This window comes from Mastigoproctus giganteus, chromosome 8 (assembly GCF_048544385.1).
Source record: "Mastigoproctus giganteus isolate SK-2022 chromosome 8, ASM4854438v1, whole genome shotgun sequence".
Taxonomy (NCBI): domain Eukaryota; kingdom Metazoa; phylum Arthropoda; class Arachnida; order Uropygi; family Thelyphonidae; genus Mastigoproctus; species Mastigoproctus giganteus.
The window spans coordinates 167,240,680-167,264,785 of NC_143582.1; the positions used below are offsets into that span (position 1 = coordinate 167,240,680).

General features: G+C 37.6%; 1 protein-coding gene across 5 annotated transcripts in view; it reads right to left on the bottom strand.

The window, feature by feature from the left end:
- LOC150081989 (circadian locomoter output cycles protein kaput-like) overlaps positions 1–24,106 on the bottom strand; it is a 269,964-nt gene that overhangs the window by 171,055 nt on the left and 74,803 nt on the right. For 3 of the 5 annotated variants that reach the window (XM_090379036.1, XM_090379035.1, XM_090379037.1), the window contains one exon: positions 13,009–13,132. The exons of the other annotated variants lie outside the window; for them this stretch is intronic. In XM_090379036.1, the coding sequence (XP_090235162.1) occupies positions 13,009–13,064 (56 nt within the window). In that variant the 5' untranslated portion in view covers positions 13,065–13,132. The remainder of the gene's footprint in view (positions 1–13,008; positions 13,133–24,106) is intronic. 5 annotated transcript variants of the gene reach the window in all.

Below are 24,106 nucleotides of genomic sequence, written 5' to 3' on the forward strand. Positions count from 1 at the left end.
ATGCCAAGAAATCTAAGTGCTGATGGCATTTCTTCACTTGTTCTCCAAACCTGTGTTCTTGAGCTTGCTTCTGTTCTGTGGTGCCTTTTTTACACTTTCTTATTCCACTGGTGTTTTCCTTCTGCTTGAAAATTTGCTCATATCAAGCCAGTTCCTAATAGGGGTGAAAAATCCCTCTCATCCAAATATTGTCCCAATGCACTCATCTCTAATCTTTCTAAAGTAATGGATAAATCCACTAACCACCAATATTGATTATGTCAGTGACCTAATAATGTTAATAATAGGTTAATGACCTTCCTTTAACTGGAAATCCTATTCATAGTTTTGTTGATGATAACACATTGCATTCTGCCTTCCAGTTTGAGAAGCCTTGCCCTTTACAAGCAGCTTCATCATTTAGAATATTCACCACCAATTCTTAAATGTTGATCTCCAGGTAATGCTCCAATGGGACAAAGATAACTTAATTAATTTTGATCCTTCTAAAATTCAGTCCTGTCAAAATGGAGTCTATTCCTCCTATGCTTATCTATGATCACACTTAGATCTCTAGACATGGTCACATATCTCTACTAGGTATTACCCTGACTTCTAATCTCCCTTAGAATAAGCACATCACAAATATTGCTTTCTCTATATATAAAAAACAGGGCTTTCTCTTTTGCTATCAGCATTACTTGTCTTCGAAGCAACTACTCACTTTGTGCAAATCTGAAATCTACCCTATCATGGAATATTGTTCCAACATCTACAGTTGTGCAACCAAAACCTCTCTGAGGCTTCTAGAATCCATTCAAAAGAGAACAGTCGTGTTAATCAACGAGCCAACTTTTACAAAGTCTGTCCACTCTCGTAGATGTTCTATCTCCGCTGCACGCCTTTTCTGTAGATACTTCTATGGGCATTATCCTTCTGAATTGACATCTCTAATTCCCACTCTTTCTTCTAAACCAGTCCAAATATGTGCCACAACCAGTCAACATCCATTTACTGTATAACTTCAAACTCACAGAACCAACTTTTCTTAGTCCTCCTCATTTATACTTTCAACTATTAAAGAAAAATACAGAGGTAACCATCATTTGCATACTTTGCCCATTTTGAAAAAAAAAAAAGAAATACAAGTCCTTCACATCAGGTTTCCTGACAAACATCTGTAAGATAAATTTCATGGTAACAAATAGTTAACAAGTTAAAAAATAGTTAACAGAGTTAAAAATTTCACTTGATGAGCTCAAATTAACTTTCACTGATCTGTCTTAGAACACTTGATAAGGGATTCCTCCAGCAGAAGTCTAACTTATAGATTTGGTTTTGACTAATGTTAAAATACTATATACAGGCATACCTCGAATAACGAATAGGATGCGTTCCACAAAATTACTTCGTTAAGCGAAACGTTTTCAGAGGTAAAAATACTATGGCCAGAATAGGGATACGTTCTTACGTAAAGAAAATGAAAAGCTTTTTTTTTCGAACAAAGAAAAGTTTTATTAAATAAACAGTCAACTTACATACAAAGTGAAATCACATTTTAAAATATGAGTCTAAAGTTGATTGTTTATGCTTTTTTCCTCTTTCATTTAACAATTGCCTATACGGAGTTATTGCATTTAACACTGATCGCTTAACAATAACACTTCTTCCTAAATCAGGATCATTTTCACTAAAAGAATTCATTTAAGCACCTTTTTTAAATCTTTGGTTGTTAACACTTTTTCGGCAGGAACTTCTTTAACTTCGTCTTCATTATCTTTGTCTTCGTTGCTAACAAGGTTTTCTAAATCTTCCACTGAAAGACCATCATCTTCTGCATTCAATAAATTCCTAACATCCTCTTCATCGACATTTTCGAAACCTATTGATTGAGCCATCTGGATAACTTCATTTCTAATTTCTTGGATGTTATTTTCTTCTTCTAGTACAACTTCTGGTCATATTTTGCGCCAAACTCCATTTAAGCATTTCTTAGTGACTTCTTTCCAAGAACTATCAATGTTTTCAATTGCGATTTTAATGGTGTAGTTTTTCCAAAAAGTTTTAACTGTCATTTCCTCTTTATCCTCTAGTTCAGTTAAACTGCTTAATGTTCGATGCAGATAATAAGCTTTAAATGATGCTATTACTCCCTGATCCAATGGTTGAATCAGGGAAGTTGTGTTTGCTAGAAGAAACACAACTTTGACAGGAATGCATGTGTCCAACGTGTTAAGATCAGTAGGATGTCCCAGAGCATTGTCTAACAACAAAAGAGCTTTTTCTTCAAAGTTGTTTTTTTTTGACAATACCGTTTTACTTCAGGACAAAAGTGGTTAACAACCAATCAGTAAATAACTCCTTGGTAACCCACGCTTTTCTATTTGCTTTCCATATTACAGGTAAATTCATTTTTATGTTACCTTTTAACGGCCTCGGATTTTCTGAATGGTAAACTAATAACAATTTTAATTTATAAGCGCCAGAGGCATTTGATCCAAAGGGTAACGTTAAACGGTCTTTGGCTGCTTTGAACCCAGCAACTGATTTTTCTTCAATAGAAATGAAGCTTTTTGTTGGTAGCCGTTTCCAGAACAAACCGCTTTCGTCAACATTGAACACCAAATTTGGAAAATTTTCACATTCAATTATTTCCTTTAGTTTTACTGGAAACTTATTTGCAGCTTCTCCTGTTAATTTTACACTATGAATCCTGGCCCGTTTTTTAAATTTCTCAAACCAACCATGAGAAGCCCCAAAGGTTTCCGTAATTTCTTCAGTTTGTTTAGATTTCATGTGATTAAACTGGAATATTTTTTTATGTTAAATGGGGCTTGAAATTGCCGACTTCGTTATATCAAAGCTTCGTTATCAGAGGTAACGTTAACCGAGGTATGCCTGTATATATTAGCATTAGCAGAGACATATGATGCAAGAAAGCAAGCTTATATAGTATCAAACAAAAAAAAAAAAAAAAAGAAACCCCTTTCCATTCACCCATCTATTCGCTCCAAATACTTGTTTAGTTCTGCCTTGAACTTATTTAAGTTTTCAACCTCCATTGCAACAGATGGAAGTTTGTTCCAACTATCAACCACCCACTGGATAATGCAATTTCTGCACATCAATTGTCTTTCCTCAATTTGAATTTATGGCCCCTCAAGTGAGTAATCTGACCAAGAGATACAGCCTCATTGGCATTGAGCTTACTCAAACCATTCAAAACCTTATACACCTCCATTAGATTACCTTGCAGGTGCCTAGTCTCCAGACACTGCAATTTGCAGAGCTTAAGCCTTTCTTGGTAATAGCAACCCTTTGTTCCATTCACCAATCTCGTTGCCCTTCTCTGTACTCATTCCAGCAGCTCTACATCCTTCCTAAAATGAGGCCTCCAGACCTGTATGCAGCACTCAAGGAGTGGCCTGACCAGTGCCTTATACAAGGGGACAATCAGCTTCTTATCCCTGCTAACAAAATTCCTGTATATCACTGACAAGACATCATGAGCTAATCTTGCAGTCCATCTGCACTGCTCAGAAAACTTCATATTTGACTGCACAATTACCCACAGGTCCTTTTCATTCTCCACTACCCTGCATGTAGTACCACACAGTTGGTATATTACTCTGGGGTTACTATAGAACTATCAGTGTAAATACACAATCCTTCGTTCGTAATAGCAAACTACAGTAGCAGTGTGAATGGCATATAAACAGTATATATACACCGATGAGCCAAAACATTATGACCAGCGAGTCGTTATGCAAATTGAAGCAACTGCAGGTAACAAGGCACGTGCGTGGGTCAGGACACAGTATAAAAAACACCTGATATTGAGCTCCGTTAATCGTGTTACTCTTGTTCTTCAGATGGGAAAGGCAGCAGACTTAAGCGAGTCTGACAAAGGCCAAATTGTAATGGCCAGACAACTGGGTCAGAGCATATCTGAAACGGCACACCTGGTGGGGTGCTCACGGTCAGCCGTGGTTAGTACCTACCAAAAGTGATCCAAGGAGGGAAACCCATGAACCGCTGGCAAGGTATTGGATGACCAAGGCTCATCGATGCTCGAGGTGAGCAAAGGCTCTCCCGTATGGTGCGTGGGAACAGATGGGTGACTTTGGCGCAACTCGCTGGTAGTTGGAATGCTGGTGACAGGAGTAATATATCACAACACACAGTACATTGAACCCTGCTGAAAAGGGGGCTGCGTAGCCACTCCGAGTGCTCGTATTAACTACGGTTCACCGGCATACCTACAATGGGCATGCGAGCATCGAAACTAGACCTTGAGTGATTGGAAGGTCGTCTGGTGAATCACATTTCCTGTTGCACCATGTGGACAGCCGGGTATCTGTGCATCATTCACCTGGGGAAGTGATGGTGCCAGGATGCACTGTGGGACTAAAACAAACCAGTGGCAGCAGTGTCGTGCTCTGGGCAATGTTCTGCTGGGATACCCTTGGTCCGGTCATCCATGTGCCGGGAACTTTGACATCTACCACCTACGTAAACATCATTGCTGACCAGGTATACCCTTTCATTGCAATGGTCTTTCCCCTCTGGCGGTGCCGTCTTTCAGCAGGATAATGCGCCATGCCACACTGCCCAGATAGTTTGAGACTGATTCGCAGAACATGAGGAAGATTTCCAGGTATTGCCCTGGCCTCCAAATTCCCTAGACATCAATCCCATCGAGCGTCTGTGGTTTGTGTTGGAACAGCAACTCCGATCTGTGGCATCTCAACCACGGACCTTACAGGAGTTAAAGGATCTGCTGGTTACGTGTTAGTACCAGATACCACAAGACATTTATAAATCTTGTAGTGTCCATGCCTCACTGGGTATGAGCTGTTTTGGCTGCACGTGGAGGACCAACATCATATTAGGTAGGTGGTCATAATGTTTTGGCTCATCACTGTATATATGTATTGGTAAATTGCAAGTTTGTAGTATATTAATGCCTTTTGCATTTATTTCTTACTAGTAATATTACTATGTACACCTTTTGACATCTCTCATATTTTGGAGTTATACTTCATAACTAGGTTAGTACGACTGCAACACCAGGGTACCAACCCGCCCACTGATGATAGACCAACAAGCCTTGAAACAGTGCCATATGGGTGGTGTTATCCACTGAGATAATAAGTAACAATAGTCTTCTCCATTGGTGAAGCATTACTTAATTGAGGTAGTGCAATACATGGTAACCCATTGTGAAGGAAGTCACAATATGAGATACAATTAAATCAATGCTGTTCACACTACTACTGTAGTTTGCTATTACGAATGAAGGATTATGTATTTACACTGACATTTCTATAGGAAATTATTCATTACACCAAACTTCATGGAAAGTGGTAGTAAAATATTTGTCTGATTTTAACTTATAGATGACTTTTTTTCTTTTTTTTTTTACCAGGTGAAGGATTTGCAAGGGGGAGGGGGCAATGTAATGAATGAATGGTTTTGGTGGACTGTCCCATTTGCCCAGTCCTCATTAACAGTATGACAGTTTCACAACTTTTCACTTGTTTAGATAGGTCTGAATTTAATTCCTGTAAACTACTGAAGAAATTTCAAAGGCAGCATTCTTCAATCAAGCCAACGCTGACCGGGCTAGCCGGGTGGGTAAAGTGCTTGCCTAGCAACCCAAAGGTCGCGGGTTCAAATCCTGCCTCGGGCTTGGAACACAGTAGAAAATGCAAAAACCTTTAGGAAGTGCAATATGGCCACAGAAGCTGATGTGCCAACAACTAACAAAAAAAAAAAAAAAAAATCAAGCCAATCTCAGGGATTTTCCTATGGGTTACTCCAGATATAAGATTTGTACAATGGAGCCAAACCTTCATAATGAACAGTTCTGGCTTGACTGCCCCACTCGCACAGCCTACACAACATGCAAATTGGCCCAGCAACACACACCTCTACAGACAAAATACACTTATGTATATATAAGTTATGCCTTGGAGCAGTTAACGTAACGAACGTCTTACTTCCACAAGAAATAGCAATATTCTATATAGCCAGTCTGTAGATCTAAAGGATCCCAATAAAATCTTTGAAATCTCCACAGGTGTGATGCTTCTGCATCACTCATGCAGAGATTTCAAAAAGAATTTTTCTTTTCTTAAAAGAAGTTCCATTTTCTTGTCTATCAACATGTTGTTTTTTTTTTTTTTTTTTTGTTAGTTGTTGGCGCATCGGCTTCTGTGGCCATAATGCACCTCCCAAAGTTTTTTTTTTTTTTTTTTTTTTTTGCATTTTACTCTGATCCAAGCCTGAGTCAGGATTCGAACCCACGACCTTTGGGTTGCCAAACAGGCAATTTACCCACCTGGCTAGCCCGTTCGGTTCAACATGACTAATTGATACAGATGGATGTATATTTCCAGTATGGAGCAGCACAGTTTTCAGGTTTAATTTCTAAGTAGTCAATGAAAAGTCATCATTCTTCTAAGTTATGTTCTCTCCCAAGGCCATCAAGCAGTACCAACTTCATTACAGAAGCAAAGCATTCATTGCTAATGTGTCTAAAGCATGGCAAAATATGAAGAAACATTTGAACTGAATTTTAAATTTCATTCCTTCAGCCTAGATCCCAAAAGCTCTGTCTGTGCCTTAGATTTAAATTATGCACAAGATTTTCTTTAAATTATAAGATGAGGCTTTCTTGAGTCTGTGGATTCATATTCTGATTCAGAGCTGCATGGAGCTTCCATTGGGTCAACTATGTTTTCCCTCTTCTAATGAGCAAGATCTGGAGGAACAGGTTCATCACTGTGACTAACTGGTCTAATGACTGATGGGATAATTGGATACTCTTCCCCCCCATCTTTCCCTTTCTGTTCTTCAATTTGAAGAATAGAAAGGGAAAGATGGGGGAATATTTTTGAGTTATTCGAAAATAGGGGTCAGTGGCATGAATGGTTGACTGCACTAGGTCCACCAAATTTCAATGTCATTCAGTGTTAAAATTTTTCAATTTTGTTCAGTTTCTGTAAGTGATGCCATTAGAGATGTTAAACCTTACACAAGCTCAATGTTCTCATTCACATGTTGAGTATGTAAAATGTAGAAGAGTTTCACTTTTTGGAGTAATTTTAGAAAGTAATTTATAAGTTTCATCACTATGAAACAGTTTTTCATTGCAACTTACAAAGTTGCATGTTCAATCTTGGCAGCCCAAGATTGAACATGCAACATGTTCTTGGCAGATTATAAACAAAAACATTTTTGAAGGCCTGGCATAGCTGTGGTCAACAGAAAAAGTGCAGTAGCATATACTCTGAGTGGACCACGGTTCAATCCCACATGACTGCTAAAATACTATTAATGTCCGTATTCATGATTTCTTGTAAACTCCTCTGACCTGGTGGTCATGCCAGAATATAAACATGAAACTTTTCTTCCTTAATGAGAAAACAAGCTTTTTGTTTTGTGAAAACAAAAAAACCCTATGTTAAAAAAGTAATCATTTATTTCACTAATTACCTGAAGATCCATGCTTCTTTCTCTCCTAATTCCCCCTCCCCACCCCATTTATGCATTGGGCTCCACAGCAATCAGTGCACCCTGACTTTCCCTGGAAAATGCTGAGTAGTTCAGCCAACACACATATAATTGTGCTTAGGTGCTAGCAACTGTAGCAATTGCTGACATGAAGAATGAATAAGCAATGTGGATGAAATGAAGAAAATCCTTGGTTTGAGAAATTGGTAGGCAAGTTTGCTGAGTTCATTTTTTGTTACAATTTACTAAATATAAATTTTTATTAATTACAAAATACCCATGAAATATAATGAAAAAAATGTTTGCAACTCTCTTAGCACAACCAGATCCAACAGGAACTGGTTGGTCTAAGGCCTTGGGATTTCCTTTTACAGTACACATGAAGAAATCAGATTCCTGTACCACTCTATGCACCTGTACTCTGGTCTGGAGGCCTCCCCTTCACTGTTCAAACTTAAGATTCCTTAGGGTGAAATACTCCTGCTGAAATGGTTACATGGTGTGATGGGTAACCCATTTACCATATTCTGGAGCATGCTCTATGCAAATCTTGGAATGAAACCCTGGAAAGTCATCATCAACAAAGGAACCTGTAACCTAACCTTGACACAACTGAAACTTAGAACAACCAAATGGACCTGTCTGTCTGGCAGTGTATCACTAACCCTTATGCCACTGAATGAACCAGGTGCAATGCAACACCTAGTTTAATATCCACATTGCAAAACCTGCAATGTGGATATTAAACCTTAGAGCAGTGTTTCTCAACCTTTTTTGTTGCTGCAGCACACTTTTAAAGTTGCTAAAATTTTGCAGCACACTGCAATCACTACTATATTTATATATTCATAAGCAGGAAGTTATTTCTGCTGGGTATATTTAATAATACACTTATTATTTGTGTAGTATAGGTGAACAAATATAGTACTAGGAATCAAAACGTGATGTCACGTTGACTGCAGAAAGGCACTCAGGTTGGCACAGCGTAAATAAATGAATTTTTTGTTTGAATTAATTTTTATTATAAAACTTGGATTTATTAATTTGCATTTTCCGCAGCACACTTGAAGCTTACTCACGGCACACTAATGTGCCGTGGCACACAGGTTGAGAAACACTGCCTTAGAGCAATGTTTCCTGAGAACACCATTGGACACTATAACTCTAGAAATTGACATCCCAAATTCTGCAGCTCTAAGGGATACATGCAGAAAATCCTGAATGAAGAACACAAACATGGGTAGTACTCGTGGTAATCTTCACTGGCATCTCCATAAACAAACAGCAGAATGACCAATTGTTTCTACACCAAGGTCAGCTCAGTATAATTGGATGATTCCCAGACTAAGTTACTTCCTGATTTCAGTGTCAATGGAGATTTCCCAAACTGTGATTACATAGTGCTCAGCATGCCTTTTGACATTGCACTCTGCATATCTGACTCTATTAAATTGTAACTCTCTAACTTTATTAACTCAATTATATATAAAGTGCAATTTTTTGTAAATACAATTATCATAATTATTTTGATTATTTATGGTATACACACTAAACAAATCAGGCTGTACCAGGGATTGCCTATGGATATGAAAATAAAAGGGTCCTAATAACAATGTTATACTAGGGGGCTTCACCCCTGCTCGCTGCTTTTGATAAAGTAAAATAATACTTACAGAAACTTTCAACACTGTGTGTGTTTCTTCTACTGCTATGAATATATAAATACATTACATATGAAAATCAAGAATGGTACCGCGTGGTCATGTTAGATAAACATAGCTCGTGACTATGCTTTAAGAGAAACTTGTTTTACCAAAGTAAAACAAGCTTCTGTTACATATCTTAGTATTTGCTACGTATTACCACGTAACCCATATCTCTCTTTTCCCGTTGGCTGAATAAATATCACAAGGAGGAAAATTATTTTAATGTATAGAAAGATTTCAGTTTTTATTAAAATCCAGGAGGAAGTGAAGTATATTACAAAAAAGTTTAGTGAATTATGCTGTGAAATAAAGCAATGTGAAAACAATTTTTATATATTAATTAAATTAATTTTTCACTTCTGTCAATCACAGAAAATAAAATATTTCAATTAATTTCAGAAAAAAATTGAAATATAATGCAATGAGTATATTACCTAACTTATGTTATACAAGAACAACTATGTTCATACACCTCAATTTAACCAGCTTAATTAAAACCAATTTACTTGTAATACACTGAGGCTCAACGCTATTCAAGCTCAGGATACTATGTCACACGTATTACTGCAATGGCTACAGCATATTTAAATCAGAAGCACATAAAACACTCATTGCTATAAGCACATATTCTAAGCTTGCTAATAATTCGCTGTCAAGTTACCATCTAGATAACGTGCTCTATTTTTCAAGAAATAAAAGGCAGTATCTGAGATTACAAAATAAAATCAAATGCCAAAAGCTACTAAAGGTAGAAGCTTCACTTATACCTTTCTATATTATTAAAACCCAAAAATGCATTAAAAGACGATAAAAATAGCATCATAGCTGTAATGCTTAGTGGCTTATGGAATTTAATTTTATTGCATTATACCAGATATGAGATAATGCAATAAAATTTCTTGAGAAACAGCACATTATCTAGATCAGGGGCAGGAACCTTTTTACATTGGAAGGCCATATTTTATTTAACCAAGATAATACAAAAAAAATTATATTTTTGTAGGTATATTTGCAATTTAAATTACAGCCTGTGTGAGGAATTTAAACAAAAAAACTAACGACATTTATTTGTTTAGCAAAGATGATAACAAAACTAAAAATGGACAAACTTAGACAATAAACAATTTAATGACTTTATTGCGACTGCTTAATGCCAGATAGCAGTCTGATATTTGGTTCCAATGTCATTCAGCTTAGTTTTAATTGGTCCTCCAAGTGAATATCCATCATCTGAGATCTGTCTTATTTTAATTTGTGTCATATATGAAAATGCTGATTCACAACAGTAGGTTGTGCCGAAACAAAATAGCATTCGACAAGCATGTTGAAGCAAATGTGCGTATTCAACAGTGTTTTTCCATATTGGAAGAGAATCCTTCTTTGCATCAAATAGAGAATTCAGAATATATTCTGAGAGTTCAATTAATTCCATCTGTAAGTCATCAGGTGCTTTGGAGACATCAATCAGATGTGGTTGAAAAGCTAGTTTCGGTTTGATATCATGTTTCTCAAAATCAGTAAACCTTTCATTGTATTCTTAAATCAGGGAGTCTAGAACAGCTGTGTATTCTTTCATGTCACATTTCCTTAATGATTTGTTTGTATCCTGTTCATTAATTACTTTTGCTAGTTCAGGAAAGTGTTCAGCTAAAAGTTCTGATTAGGTAAGCAAGGTTTTGAAGGTCAGCTTTTTCCAAAATGCCTGTATTTTAAGGCACATATCATATATAGATTTGATTTTACCTTGCATCTATACAATATTTTTCTGCCTTTTATGTTTCTTTTGGTAACGTACAGCGTAAATGTAAACTAATTTATATAAGGAGAATATCTATACATAAAAAAGAGAATAGATAAAATTTACCTTTAAAATATTTTGAGTTTGGTGTTACGTCATGAAATAAAAGGTGGATTTTGCATTTGAGAGAATTAGATAAAAGGCCGCAACTGGTACCCTAAAAAGCCTCATGCAGCCTTAAGGCCAGAGGTTCTTGACCACTGATCTAGATCACAACCTAATGGTGGCTTAGTATCAGGGCTGCAGCATTGAATGGTTTATGCAATTCACAGTTATGATACTATATCTATCACAGTAATATTCCTTCTGTGGTATCCTGAGTTTGAAGTGTGAGAACTCAGAATATACAAGTATTATTGATACATTGATGCTTAGATGATTTATAGAGCTTCTTAATGTACCGTTATGTAATCGTCTTAATAATGAAAATAGCAATAAGAGCTTAATTGACGGTACTCACCTCAATTGTTGTTGTTTGTTTGTTATTTGGTTTTTAGGAGCATTAGCAACTAAGGCCATATTGCTCCGGGATATGCGGTGGTCATTCCCTAACCTTTCCGCATCCTCCGTATTTGGTGGTGACGGGCTCGAACCCCGGTCTAATCAAGAAGCGTGTGCTACGCACTGCTGCTCCTTCCCACCTGGCTACGGAGGCACCGCACCTCAATTGATCTGCTTAGTTACATGGTATTGAAGTGGAAATGAAGTTTAAAATAAGTTAAAATAAATAAACACGGAATTGTTAAAACCTGTAATTAAAATTTGCTCAAGGAAGAAGTAGTGCACTACCTTGTCCCTGGTTGTCATTTATAAAATATTAATATGAGGACAAGGTGAAGCCAATAGTCACAATGAGCGACTTTTGTGTAAAACGTCTTCGATTGGCAATGGTGGAAGAAAAGGAATTTTCTCCCATCATTGCCACCCAATGTATTTAAAGAATTCCTATGTTCCCATAATGCATTTTGAGACATATGGGAACCTTACATGATTAAGGTTCCAGACTGGTGAAAGGTTGGTTGGCAGTTTCGTGTTTAGAACGTTAAATTTAGTGTTATGGAGACACCATTCTATGACAAGTGCCTCATGTTGGAAGATCTTGTAACTAGATCCTAATTTAATAATTGCAATGGCTGAATCAATTAGGGGATTGTGGTTGTGAGAGTGTACGTGTTGTGTAAGTTTGGTACTGGCTTGATTAGTCCTGAAGCTATTATGATGGTAATAAGCACGTGTATTGGAAGTTTTTGTGGTGCCATATTTTGCGGTAGTGCTCTCGATGTAGCATGCGTTAAAACCGGATTGACATTTAATTAAACAGATAAGGTTGTTGATGTCACTTATTGGATATTTGTGTGTCTCTTTATATGTATTAAAGATGGTCCCTAATTTATTGTATGAAGAAAATATTGACATTATGTCTGTATTGGCAAACACTTGGCGAAGCAGTCTGCTGTGGTAGGGGAGGACAATGCGTGTGTTCTGTTTGGTGCTATGATTATGTGGGTTACTGACATTATTTCTTGCAACAGAAATTGTGTGTTGGATTAGATGTGAAGGGTATTTCCTGGCTACGAATTTCTTTGTAAGATATTTGTATCATTGCCAACTGAAGATGTTTTACACGAAAGTTGCTCGTTGCGACTATTGGCTTCAACCTTGTTCTCATATTAATATTTTATAAATGACAACCAGGGACAAGGTGCACTTCTTCTTCCTTGAGCAAATTTTAATTACAGGTTTTAACAATTCCGTATTTATTTATTTTAACTTATTTTAAACTTCATTTCCATTTCAATACCATGTAACTAAGCAGATCAATTGAGGTGAGTCCCATCAATTAAGCTCTTATTGCTATTTTCATTATTAAGTGGTACATTGATTTTAATTACCTACCTTGTTACAAGAAAGAAAGGCAAACTGTGATGTGAAATAACATCAAAATATTTGCTGATTAAACATCCCAGATCAAAAGCAAAAATGCATAATTAATTTGTCACTATTTACCTGCTAGAATCTGGAGAAGTACCAGAAGCCCGACTCCCTGCCATTTTACTTGGCATGATTATAACAAGATGTCAACTCAGTGACATCTGAATAACGATGTAATAATTCATGTAGATATTGATATCTGGTAAAATAAATAGCCTTATATCAGAAAATTATGAAACACTTAAGTAAAAAAATAATAATAATAATAAAACAACATTTTTAAAATATGCAAATATTTTAATACTCCTCTTTGGGAAAAGCAAATCAAAGTTATCTCTTTTCAAATTCTGCAGTCATGGTCTATAGTTGCTAACTTACACTTAGCATCCTTCTGCAATTAGCAGTTTTATTTTATTTTTTGACTCCATGGACATTACACCTCAACTGGCCTATCATCCACATATACACACAACTGAGCTAACATAGAAACAATTTTTATAAGATAACTTAGACTAGACAAAATAAGACAACATGACTTAACATAAAATTCTATCTGAGAGAATCACATTCTCTCGATACTGCCTTTCTTCAGAAGTCAAGAGGTACTAAAATAAATTATCATAAATAAACCTTAAATACAACATTTACTCCTTTACTGAATAGAGTTTTGCCAGAAGAATCCCATGGTTTTTTTCCCCCTAGCCAAAAAGCAAACAAAAATTCATACTTAGGAAATATAATTTCAGTCCTCGGCCACTTTCTGACAAAAAAGTATGACTTAAACTTGTCCAAGTTATCTTGGTACTGCACCATGAAAGCTGGCTACTCACTCCCCAAAACAGAACTTTTATCACAAAAAGAGTTCCCCCACCAACTGCTATTTCATCAGAGGGTAAGCAGGTATAGTAAATAAGTGCACACCAAGTTGCTCAGTAGTATAGGAAAAATAATAGCCACCATAGCCGAGTGGTCAGGAATGGGAGTGCAATAGCACACATTCCTTGAGTAGACTAGGGTTCAAGCCCCTGTCTGTTAAATACGGTCAATCTGCCAACCCACACTGGACCAGCGTGGCAGATTATGGTCCATTTCCCTCAGCATGAATTGTTGAGGAGGCATCCTTCCTGCAGTGGGTTGATAATGGCTGCAGTTTTAACAGGAAAAATAAATTCTCCAACTTACAAGTAATCCGATTTAATTTTCTGGGAAATATTAAATGATAAAAAAAATTTACAGGATGACCAGTGACTGCATCTGGAGTCACTATGATTGAAATACAAAGGCAGGAACATATTATTAACTGCATTATGAACTGACATAAAATGGTATGTAGCCCAGATAAAGGGCAATAGTTTATTTTACTTAAAAGAAAAATTCAATATTTTTTCATACTGACCTTAACAGGCCTCTACAGGAGCTGCTTCTGACCTGAAGGTTATCGAAACGATATTCAGGTCTCCCACCTGTCCAGAAGTTGTCCAACTTCTATGATGTCGCAAAAGCAATTGCATCATTGATATGCACACAAAGTTCATTCACAATCTAAGCTTCAGAGCAATAAGATTGTACATTAACATAACCCCAAATAAGAAATTCAGAAGTTACTGTTTTTATGTAACTTCTGATGTAAAATTGGTAATGCAGTTAATGTTAATGTTTGTGATTCTCTGATTAAGCTGGTGAATTTTTTCATTACTTGGCATTGCAATTGCTCAAGAAACCACAACTGACTTCAGCCAGTTGTGGTTTCTTAAGCAATAATTGATACAACTATTCTGTTGAATCAATAACAACATTCAAATTCTGCTGCTATTGTAATAGCATTGATATAGGCAATACTTGGTAGGTTTTATTACATACAGTAGAGCATCAAAAATCCGAACATCAATAATCCGAACAAGCTAGCATTTATTTTTTTTCATGCTGGTGCCATAAAATAATTACAGTAAATGGCAGTTATTGTGATCACGTTTGCAAACTGAATTTTTATTCTATTAAATGGCAATTCTAATAAGCGAAAATTAGAGAAATATTATCCACAGGCTATAAAAATGAAGATATAAAGCACAAATTTACACTCTTATTACCTTACCAATTACACAATTAAATTATACGTAGAACTCAACAAACAAACTGAATGCTGTCCAACTCAACTACTCTTGCTGAAAAGAGTGAGAGATCTGGCAACAAAGAAACGAAGCTTAAAAATGGTGCAGCAAAAAATGAGTAATTATTTTCGTTAAGGGCCTATACATGTGTTATTGCGGCTGAAAGTTCCATTTGTTTTGTTACCTATGAATAAAAATACATAAGTAAAACTTAAGTGTTTTTATTTCTAAACTTTAAACCTTTTTTTAGTCTCCAGAACGGTATTTTTGATAAGTTCAAAATTCCAAACAAATTGGAAGTCCAAACTAGCCCTGGTCCCAATTAGTTCGGATTATCATGCTCCACTGTAGTATAGTAATCAGTATCAGAAGAGGTTTATACGCTATAATTTATAACAATACAAACATGTTTTAATAATGTGACTTTAACAACAGTATTAATTCCACATATTTAACAACAATACAAACTAATTCCACATATTTAACAACGGTACAAATTACACTCCTTTAGGAGTGTAGTTTGTACTGTTGTTAAATATGTGGAATTAGCATAGCATTATTCATTTTAATCTCTTAGTTTCATGTGTTGTTTTTAAATTAGACTAACATCATGCCTCAGACTACAGCAGCAAAGCAAAGGGTTCAAAGTAGTGGGAATGCTTTGGTTAAGGGGAGATGCCTTTATGTGTGCTCATTGCAAAGAACATAAGGAGGTTAAGCACAAACTCTATGTTCTGGTGGGATTATATCAGGGCTCGAAGAATACGGTTGATGCCTTTGAAGGATTACAAGAGAGGGCTCCATCAAGCACTCAGCCATCCAGCCTAACACTTAAACTCATCCTCTAGCACCAGACAATACAAAGACATCCTCTGCAGCAGAGATCCTTGGTGTCCCACAGGGAGTAGCTATAGTTGATGACTCGATTGTCAGGGAAGTGGAAAAAAAGGAGAGGTGGAAGAGGACCATGGTATGTCCTCTTCCATGGTTTGAACTTATCAAAAATACTGTTCTGGAAACTAAAAAAAAGGTTTAGTAAGTAAATAAATTTGATGAATCTGAAGTACTGATCAAATCACAAATGCAGACATCATACGGATATCAGAGACAAAGTGTCATAAAATATAAGGTATTCAGAATTTGAATATGGGGAATACAATGTGTATAGAAAGGACAGTGTATAGTATTTATTATCAAACGGCACCTGGGGTCCCTGCTAAAACTGCATAGTATACTCTGTATCACAGTACAAACTCTGTAAATACCAGAGATAGTGTAAGTTTTGGTGTTGGTCTGCACAGTGTAGTGTTGGGTTGGTCTGTTGTTCCTCCAGAATTTAGACATGGGGGCTCCTAGTGGGGCCCCATGCTGCCCATCACTCCGAGGCAGCCTGGTATATTAAGAGACAGATATAGTCTCTGGCAGGGACCCTAATCTACACCTGAGATTGACAGAGAGTGCCCCAGAACGGGGGAAAAAAATATAAAAAAAAAAAAAGCTCTGTAAGGTAAAAAGAGAGCAGGGGAAATAATGAAGGCATGCAGGAACAAATGAAAATAAAGTAGGTGGAGGAAGACTATCCAAATGGAAACAGGAAGTTTGTGGGGGACAGAGGGGCACCCCTATGGAAAGAGCCCATCATCCAAATGGGAGGAGAGGCTGTCAAGAACAGTAAAGTTTTGTTATAGAGTCCACAAACTGAAAAGTTTGGGTGGGGAGGAGAGAAGGGATATGGGATTGGTTAGGGCTACAAAGCTGCCTTATGTGGGGGAGGGATCACACTGTGGATGCATGGTGGCTCTCTGTATGCAATCCGACACCAGCCAAACCAGCTGGAGCTGGTGTCAGCAGTTCCCTCAGCATGCCACAAGGAGGGAAGAAGCACAACATCAGTATGGCAGGGAGCTCCTAATAGGTGGCCCCCCTGCAGTCAAATTTGGGGGGTCTGTCAGAACACAACACACACTCCACATATATTCAGCTTATCTATACACCTGTCATACATACATAGCACAAGTACACACTTATATATATATATATATATATATATATATATATATATATATATATATATATATATATATATATATTTAGGGGCAGACAATAGTAGGACATAGAACAACTCTTATCTGATGATAGAGGTCAAAGTATTGCTTGCACTCACCCCAAGAATTCTTGTTTGTTGCCACAACAGCTAATGTTGATAAGATGTTCTGAGGGTAGAAATGTTTCAAATGAGAGGATGATAAAGCTTGGGATATAAACCTAAAGTCAGGGTAGTAAACTATAGATTATTTAGTCTTAACTGTGTCTACAGTAATATCAGGAGTATTGTCAATAAAATGGCTGAATCTGAACTAGTAAGGACAACTAATGCTGATATAATATGGCTAACAAAAACTGTGGTGCCACCCAGAAATTAATGAAGAGTTCTGCTACGGTATGTATAATGTATTTAGGAAAGATAGGGATGACAGAATGGGTGGAGGGGTCATATTTCTTATTAAAAGCAGCCTTAGCATGAAACGAACTTTGGCTGAGTCTGAAGTTATGTCTGCCAGCAGAGAATCTGTGGTGTGAGTTAGTTGGAAGCAAAAGTATAATGAGAATGGGAGAAATATACAGACCAGAAGATTGTGAAGGGGTATGACGAGGGCCCCTACATGCAGATGGAATGGGCAAGCAAGCAAGCAAGCATGAATGTCTCATTAGAGGTGACTTTGACTCAGACTGACTGGCATAAGTGGGAGGGAAACTCACATTGGGGAAAATTATTTTTTTAAATAAATGATGATTATTATCTGTACCAGCATGCTTGAGAGAATACTAGGAATAAGGATATTCTTGACCTCATCATTACTAACAAATCAGATGACATCACAGGGCTTAAAATACAGAAACCACTGTCAGGAAGTGATCATGCAACTGTTAGTTGAAAGATGAAGAAAGACGTTGCAGTAATTAAAGATAAAGGCATGGGTATTAACTTCAGAAGAGGGGACTTTGACAGTTTAAGGCACTATATGGCATCTATGAATTGAGCAGATTGCCAAGGGAGGGAAAACACATTTGAATAATGGAATACTTTTAAAGCAAAAATCACAGTAGCCATGAACACATACATACATACTATTAAGAAAATACTGCAGAAGGAGGATGCTGAAATGGATGACTGCCGAGCAGGCCAATCAAATAAAGCAGAAAAGGATAGCAGAGACAGTTACAGAGCAATGAAAAGTATTGAAGCCTACAGTCAAGTGGATCTGTAATAGTACCACAAATAAGGTTAGGGAAGCCAAGACTGCATATGAGAAAGCATTGGCTAAGACAGCAAAGAATGAGGATAAGGAATTTTTCATGTGTGTGAATACAACAAATAAGAAAGCTAATCAGGTTGGACCCTTGTGTACTGGGTGTGGGAAAGTCTTAGATAACCCAAATGATGTTGCAGATGAACTGAATAGGTATTTTGCATCAGTCTTTACTGACAAAAAGATTGTTCACGATGAGAAGAGGCCATATGAGTAAAGTCGAGCCATATGAAAATAGTGATTTTGTAATTACAGATGATTGTTTATTATAAAAACATTTGAGCATTAAGTCAAATAAGGCTCCCCAAGTTGATGGCATATACACAGTAGTTTTGAGAAAGACTACCAAGACTGTATTGAACCATTCGGGTTATAATTATGAGGGCATCTTTGGACTCAGGTGAGATCCCACTGGATTGAAGAAATGCCAATTTATCATCAATACAGAAAAGCAGCTCTAACGGTAAAGTTGATAACTACAGACTAGTTAGTCTGACTTCAGTGGTAGGAAAAATCTTAGATGCAATAATTAAGAGTGCAATCCAAGGATATTTAGATAGATATGTTGAAGACTAAATGCACAAGGCATAATGTTATGGGTTGAAATTAACTATATAATATCGGTATAAATACACCATAGTTTACCCATAAATTTAACTACATAAGTAGAGTAACGGCATTATTTGATTTTATCTCATTATTGTGGCTACCTTCATAACGAGATACCAGGTATTGCACTACTTCGAATAAATAACTCTTCTCTAGTAGAGGAAACTACTGTTATTTATTCTCAGAGAATAACTCGTATCCGGCGAGGTATGGATGCTACAAGGTTTCTAAATATGTCTTGTGGTATCTGATACCAACACATAACCAGCAGATCCTTTAACTCCTGTAAGGTCCGTGGTTGAGAAGCTGCAGATTGGAGTCACTGTTCCAACACAAACCACAGATGCTCAATGGAATTGATGTCTGAGGAATTTGGAGGCCAGGACAATACCTGGAAGTCTTCCTCATGTTCCGCAAATCAGTCTCAAACAATCTGGGTGGTGTGGCATGGCGCATTATCCTGCTGAAAGATGGCACCGCTAGAGGGGGAAGACAACTGCCATGAAAAGGTGTAGCTGGTCAGCAATGATGTTTACACATGTGGTAGACAGGGTGCCTGGCACATGGTTGACTGTACCTAAGGTATCCCAGCAGAATATCACTCAAAGAATGACACTGCTGCCACCTACATAAACATCATTGCTGACCAGCTACACCTTTTCGTGGCAATATTTTGGTCCCATCGTGCATCCAGGCCCCATCACTTCACCGGGTAAATGACGCAAATGTACCCAGCCGTTCACATGGTGCAACAGGAAACGTGATTCATCAGGTCAGACAACCTTCTTCCAATCAGCCAAGGTCCAGTTTCGATGCTCGCGTGTCCATTGTAGGCACTGTTGCCGGTGAACTGTGGAAATGGGCACTCTGAGTGGCCTGCAGCTACACAGCCCAATTTTCAGCAGAGTTTGATGTACTGTGTGTTATAACACATTACTCCTGTCACCAGCAGTCCAATTACCAGCTAATTGCACCACAGTTGCCCTTCTGTTGCCACATGCCATCCAAGAGAGCCTTTGCTTACCTCGAGCATTGATGAGCCGTGGTTGTCCAACACCTCGCCGGCAGTTCGTGGGTTCCCCCTCCTCGGACCACTTAGTAGGCTGTTTTGACAAGTTTATTCACGAGCTGGATGTAGGGAACAATTTCAATATACAAGGTCTGTCCCAAAAGTACGCAGAATAGCAACACTGCTTCATTGCTATGGAAATGAGTAAGGAGTTTGCAGTCTAACAACGTTCCCACACCTTTTCTTAGTTAGTTTCTGCAAGGGTATCACGTAGTATTTATTTTTGTGTTCGTTATAACAGTTTATGTGAAGTGTGTTTTATGATGGGGGATGAGAAAGATATTTCGTTATTTATTAGACAAAGAATCACAATTGAATTTTATGTAAAGTTAGGCAAAAGTGGTCAGAATACGTTTGAGATGATTCAAGAAGCAAACAGTGAAGAAGCCTTTGGCAGAACAGACATATTTAAATGGTGGAAGCATTTTAAGGACGGGAAAAAAAGGCACACAAGATGAACAAAGAGGTTGGCATCCGTCAACCTCAGTGAACGATGAAAACATTGAGGAAGCCAAAACGTTATTGAAAGAAAATAGACGTTTATCGATTTGTGATCTGGCAGTTCAGTTAAATGTAAGATATCTTAAATTGTAAAGATGCACCTTAACATGTCACGTATTTGTGCAAGATAGGTACCGTGCAATCTTACTGCAAAACAAAAAAAAAAAAAGGCCTGTTGAACTTTGTCAAGCCTTTATTGACAGGTGGAAGAAGATCCCAACTTTTTGAATGAAATAATCACGTGATGAGTCCTGGATTAAAACATTTTGAACCCAAGTCCAAACAGCAGTCAAGCATACGGAAACACCACCAATTCACCACCTCCAAAAAAAATTCGAGTTTTGGGTTCATCAAAAAAATTGATGTTGATTTTGTTTTTTGATGCCCGTGGAATAATACTGCAGCACTGGGTTCCTGAGAAACAAACTATAAATGGAGAATATTATGCCAACACAGTTGCACCTCAAAGGAGCAATTTTCAAAAAAAAGGCCAGAACTGCTTAATCAAGAATGGTTTCTTCTACAAGACAACGCTAGGCCACATGTCGCACAATCAGCAATGCAAGCTTTAGCAAAAACTGGTGGTCAACCACTAGACCACCCTCCATACAGCCTAGACCTCGCACCATGCAATTTCAGAGATGGGGGAAAACCCTGGTGCCGTCAGACGACTAACACCATGCAATTTCTGGGCTTTCCCGAACACCATAAAAGTTGAGAGGAAAAAAATTTAACACAAATGAAAAAGTTAAATCTGCCACTTCCACTATCCTGCAATGCCTTTCAGAAAATGGGCTGCAGCATGTGTTTCAGAAGGTAGTGAACCACTTTAAAAGGTGTAGAAAATGTGAAGGACACTACTTCAAAAAGGAGACCCATACCAACCTCCCAAGTGACTCAGACTCAGAGCAATGATCTCAGTTCGCATATTTTTGGAACAGCCCTCTTAGTTATTTAGATTTTAGCAAAGCATCTGACTTGGTCCCTCGTGAAAAGGCAGAGGGTTGTGATTAATGGATATTCTTCAGATTGGTGTAATATTAGGAGTGGGGTTCCTCAAGGATTGGTTCTTGGACCACTGTTGTTTCTCATTTTCATAAATGAAATTGACAAAGGGATAGAATGTGTGATATAAAAATTTGCAGACGACGTAAAGATTGGTAGAGTCGTTAACAATCAGTGCCAAACAGCACTCCTTCAGGATGATTTGAACAGACTTCAAAGATAGTCAGAGAAGTGGCAGCTATGTTTTAATACATCAAAATGTAAGCTTTTACACTTAGGGAATAGCAACCCCAAAATAAATTATACACTTAATGGGGTTGAATTTAAAACAGCAGAAAAAGAAAGAGATCTGGATTATAATAATGGCAAATATGAAGTTTTCTGAACAGTGTAAGCAGGCAGCCAGGAAAGCCCATAGTGTCCTATTGATGATTTAACAAACATTATCCTGTAGAGATAGTGAGGTCATAATCCCACTGCTTAAGGCAATTGTAAGACCACAATTGCCTTAAGCTGTTAGTTACGCTGTTAGTTAAGAAACACAAAATCTAAGGAAGTGCATTCAATTGATATTGGTGAACAATGCAATGTTGAGTCTGTTTGGTGTGAAATAAGCACTGGGAAAGGTAAAATGAGACTAGGTGTGTGTTATAGGCTTAATGAATCTGATGAGTATAATGAACAATTGCGCAGAGAAATAGAGTGGGCCAGTAAATCAGAATGTCTTATCATGGTGGATTTTAACTTTCCAGATATTGACAGGAACTTGTGGGTTGGTCACGCACACACTAGCAAGACTTTTGTGGATTTATTGGATGACTGTTTTCTATAGCAACATGTTCGAGAGGCAACCAGAGGGAGTAATACTCTTGATCTGATTATCAGCAGTGATAATTCATGCATTAAGAATTTGCAGATAAAGGAATCACTGGGTGACAGTGATCACAGTGTACTGATGTGGGAATTACTTAAAGATGTAACTACCATCAAGTCTAAAGGGAAGGGCTTTTGCTTTCGTAAAGGTGACTACAGAGGATTCAGACAGTTTTTAAATTCTGTACAGTGGGATCAACTGATGACGTTACCAATGTTGAATTCTAAATGGGAAGCCTTCAGGAACTTAATTTTGGAGGCTACTAGGCTTTTCATTGGAACTAAGAAATACTGTTCAAGGTTTAGGCCTAAATGGATGTCAGATGAATTAATGAGGCTTAGCCATATGCATAAATTGCCATAGGCATAAACTAGTCTGTAATCAATTACAAAGGAGGTTAGGCAGGCGAAGGCAGATTATGAGAAATCTTTGGCAAAGGATGCAAAGAAAAACAGCAAAGAGTTCTTTACTTATGTAAACTCTAGAAGGAAAGGGATGAATCAGATTGGACCACTTAACATAGATGGATTGACTATCAATATCATGCTCAGGTAGCGGACAAATTGAAGAGTATTTTTCATCTACATCCACACATGAGGAGTCATTCAATGAGGGGAGTGCCAGATGTTTTTCAAATGCTAACAGGGAGCTAAGTGATTTTGTAATAACTGAGAGCAAAAGTGGAGGAGAAATTGTTGAAGTTAAACAGAAGGCACCTGGGGTGGATGGGATCTATCCAGTTATATTAAAGGAGGCAGCAAAGGAAGTAAGCAAACCCTTAGCCATAATTATGAGAGCTTCCTTGGACTCAGGGGAGGTCCCCATGGACTGGAGGTGTGTAAATGTATCACCAATTCACAAAGGGGGTTCAAAAGGTGACACAAGTAACTACAGACCTGTTAGTTTAACTTGTGTTCTGGGGAAAATAATGGAATCACTGGTTAAAGAAGCATTGCAGGATCATCTAGACAAGACTGCAGTAATAGTTATGACACAGCATCAGTTTGTTAAAGGGAGGTCTTGTCTGAAAAATTTGATTGTATACTATGATGCGGTCACAAAGGAACTGAATGTCAAAAATAATTTTGATATCATATACTTTGAATTCAGGAAAGCTTTTGATACTGTTGCACAGGGAAGACTGCTGTACAAATTAGAGAGGTATGGAAGGTAAGTTGCTACAATGGATAAAGGGATGGTTGAGTGGGAGACGACAGAGTGTGGTAATCAATGGACACTGCTCTTCGTGGAAAAATGTTATTAGTGGAGTTCCCCAGGGTTCGATGCTGGGCCCATTGTTGTTTTGTATATTTATCAATGATATTGATGAAGGTATATCAGGTTTAATGTCCAAGTTTGCAGATGATACAAAGGTTGGCAGTGTTGTTAATGACAGTAAAGACAGTATGCTACTCAAACTGGATCTAGATAAGTTGGGAAAATGGGCTGAGAAGTGGCAACTGAAGTTTAACATTGACAAATGCAAAGTTCTGCATATGGGTAGCAATAACCGAAGAGAAACGTACCAACTGTGGGTTACTACACTCAGGGAAGTGGAAAGTGAAAAAGAACTGGGGGTAATTGTGCAGTCAAATATGAAGTTTGCTAAGCAGTGCAGACGGGCTGCCCATGGAGTCTTGTCAGTCAATGATATATAGGAATTTTGATAGCAGGGACAGGGAGGTGATTATCCTAT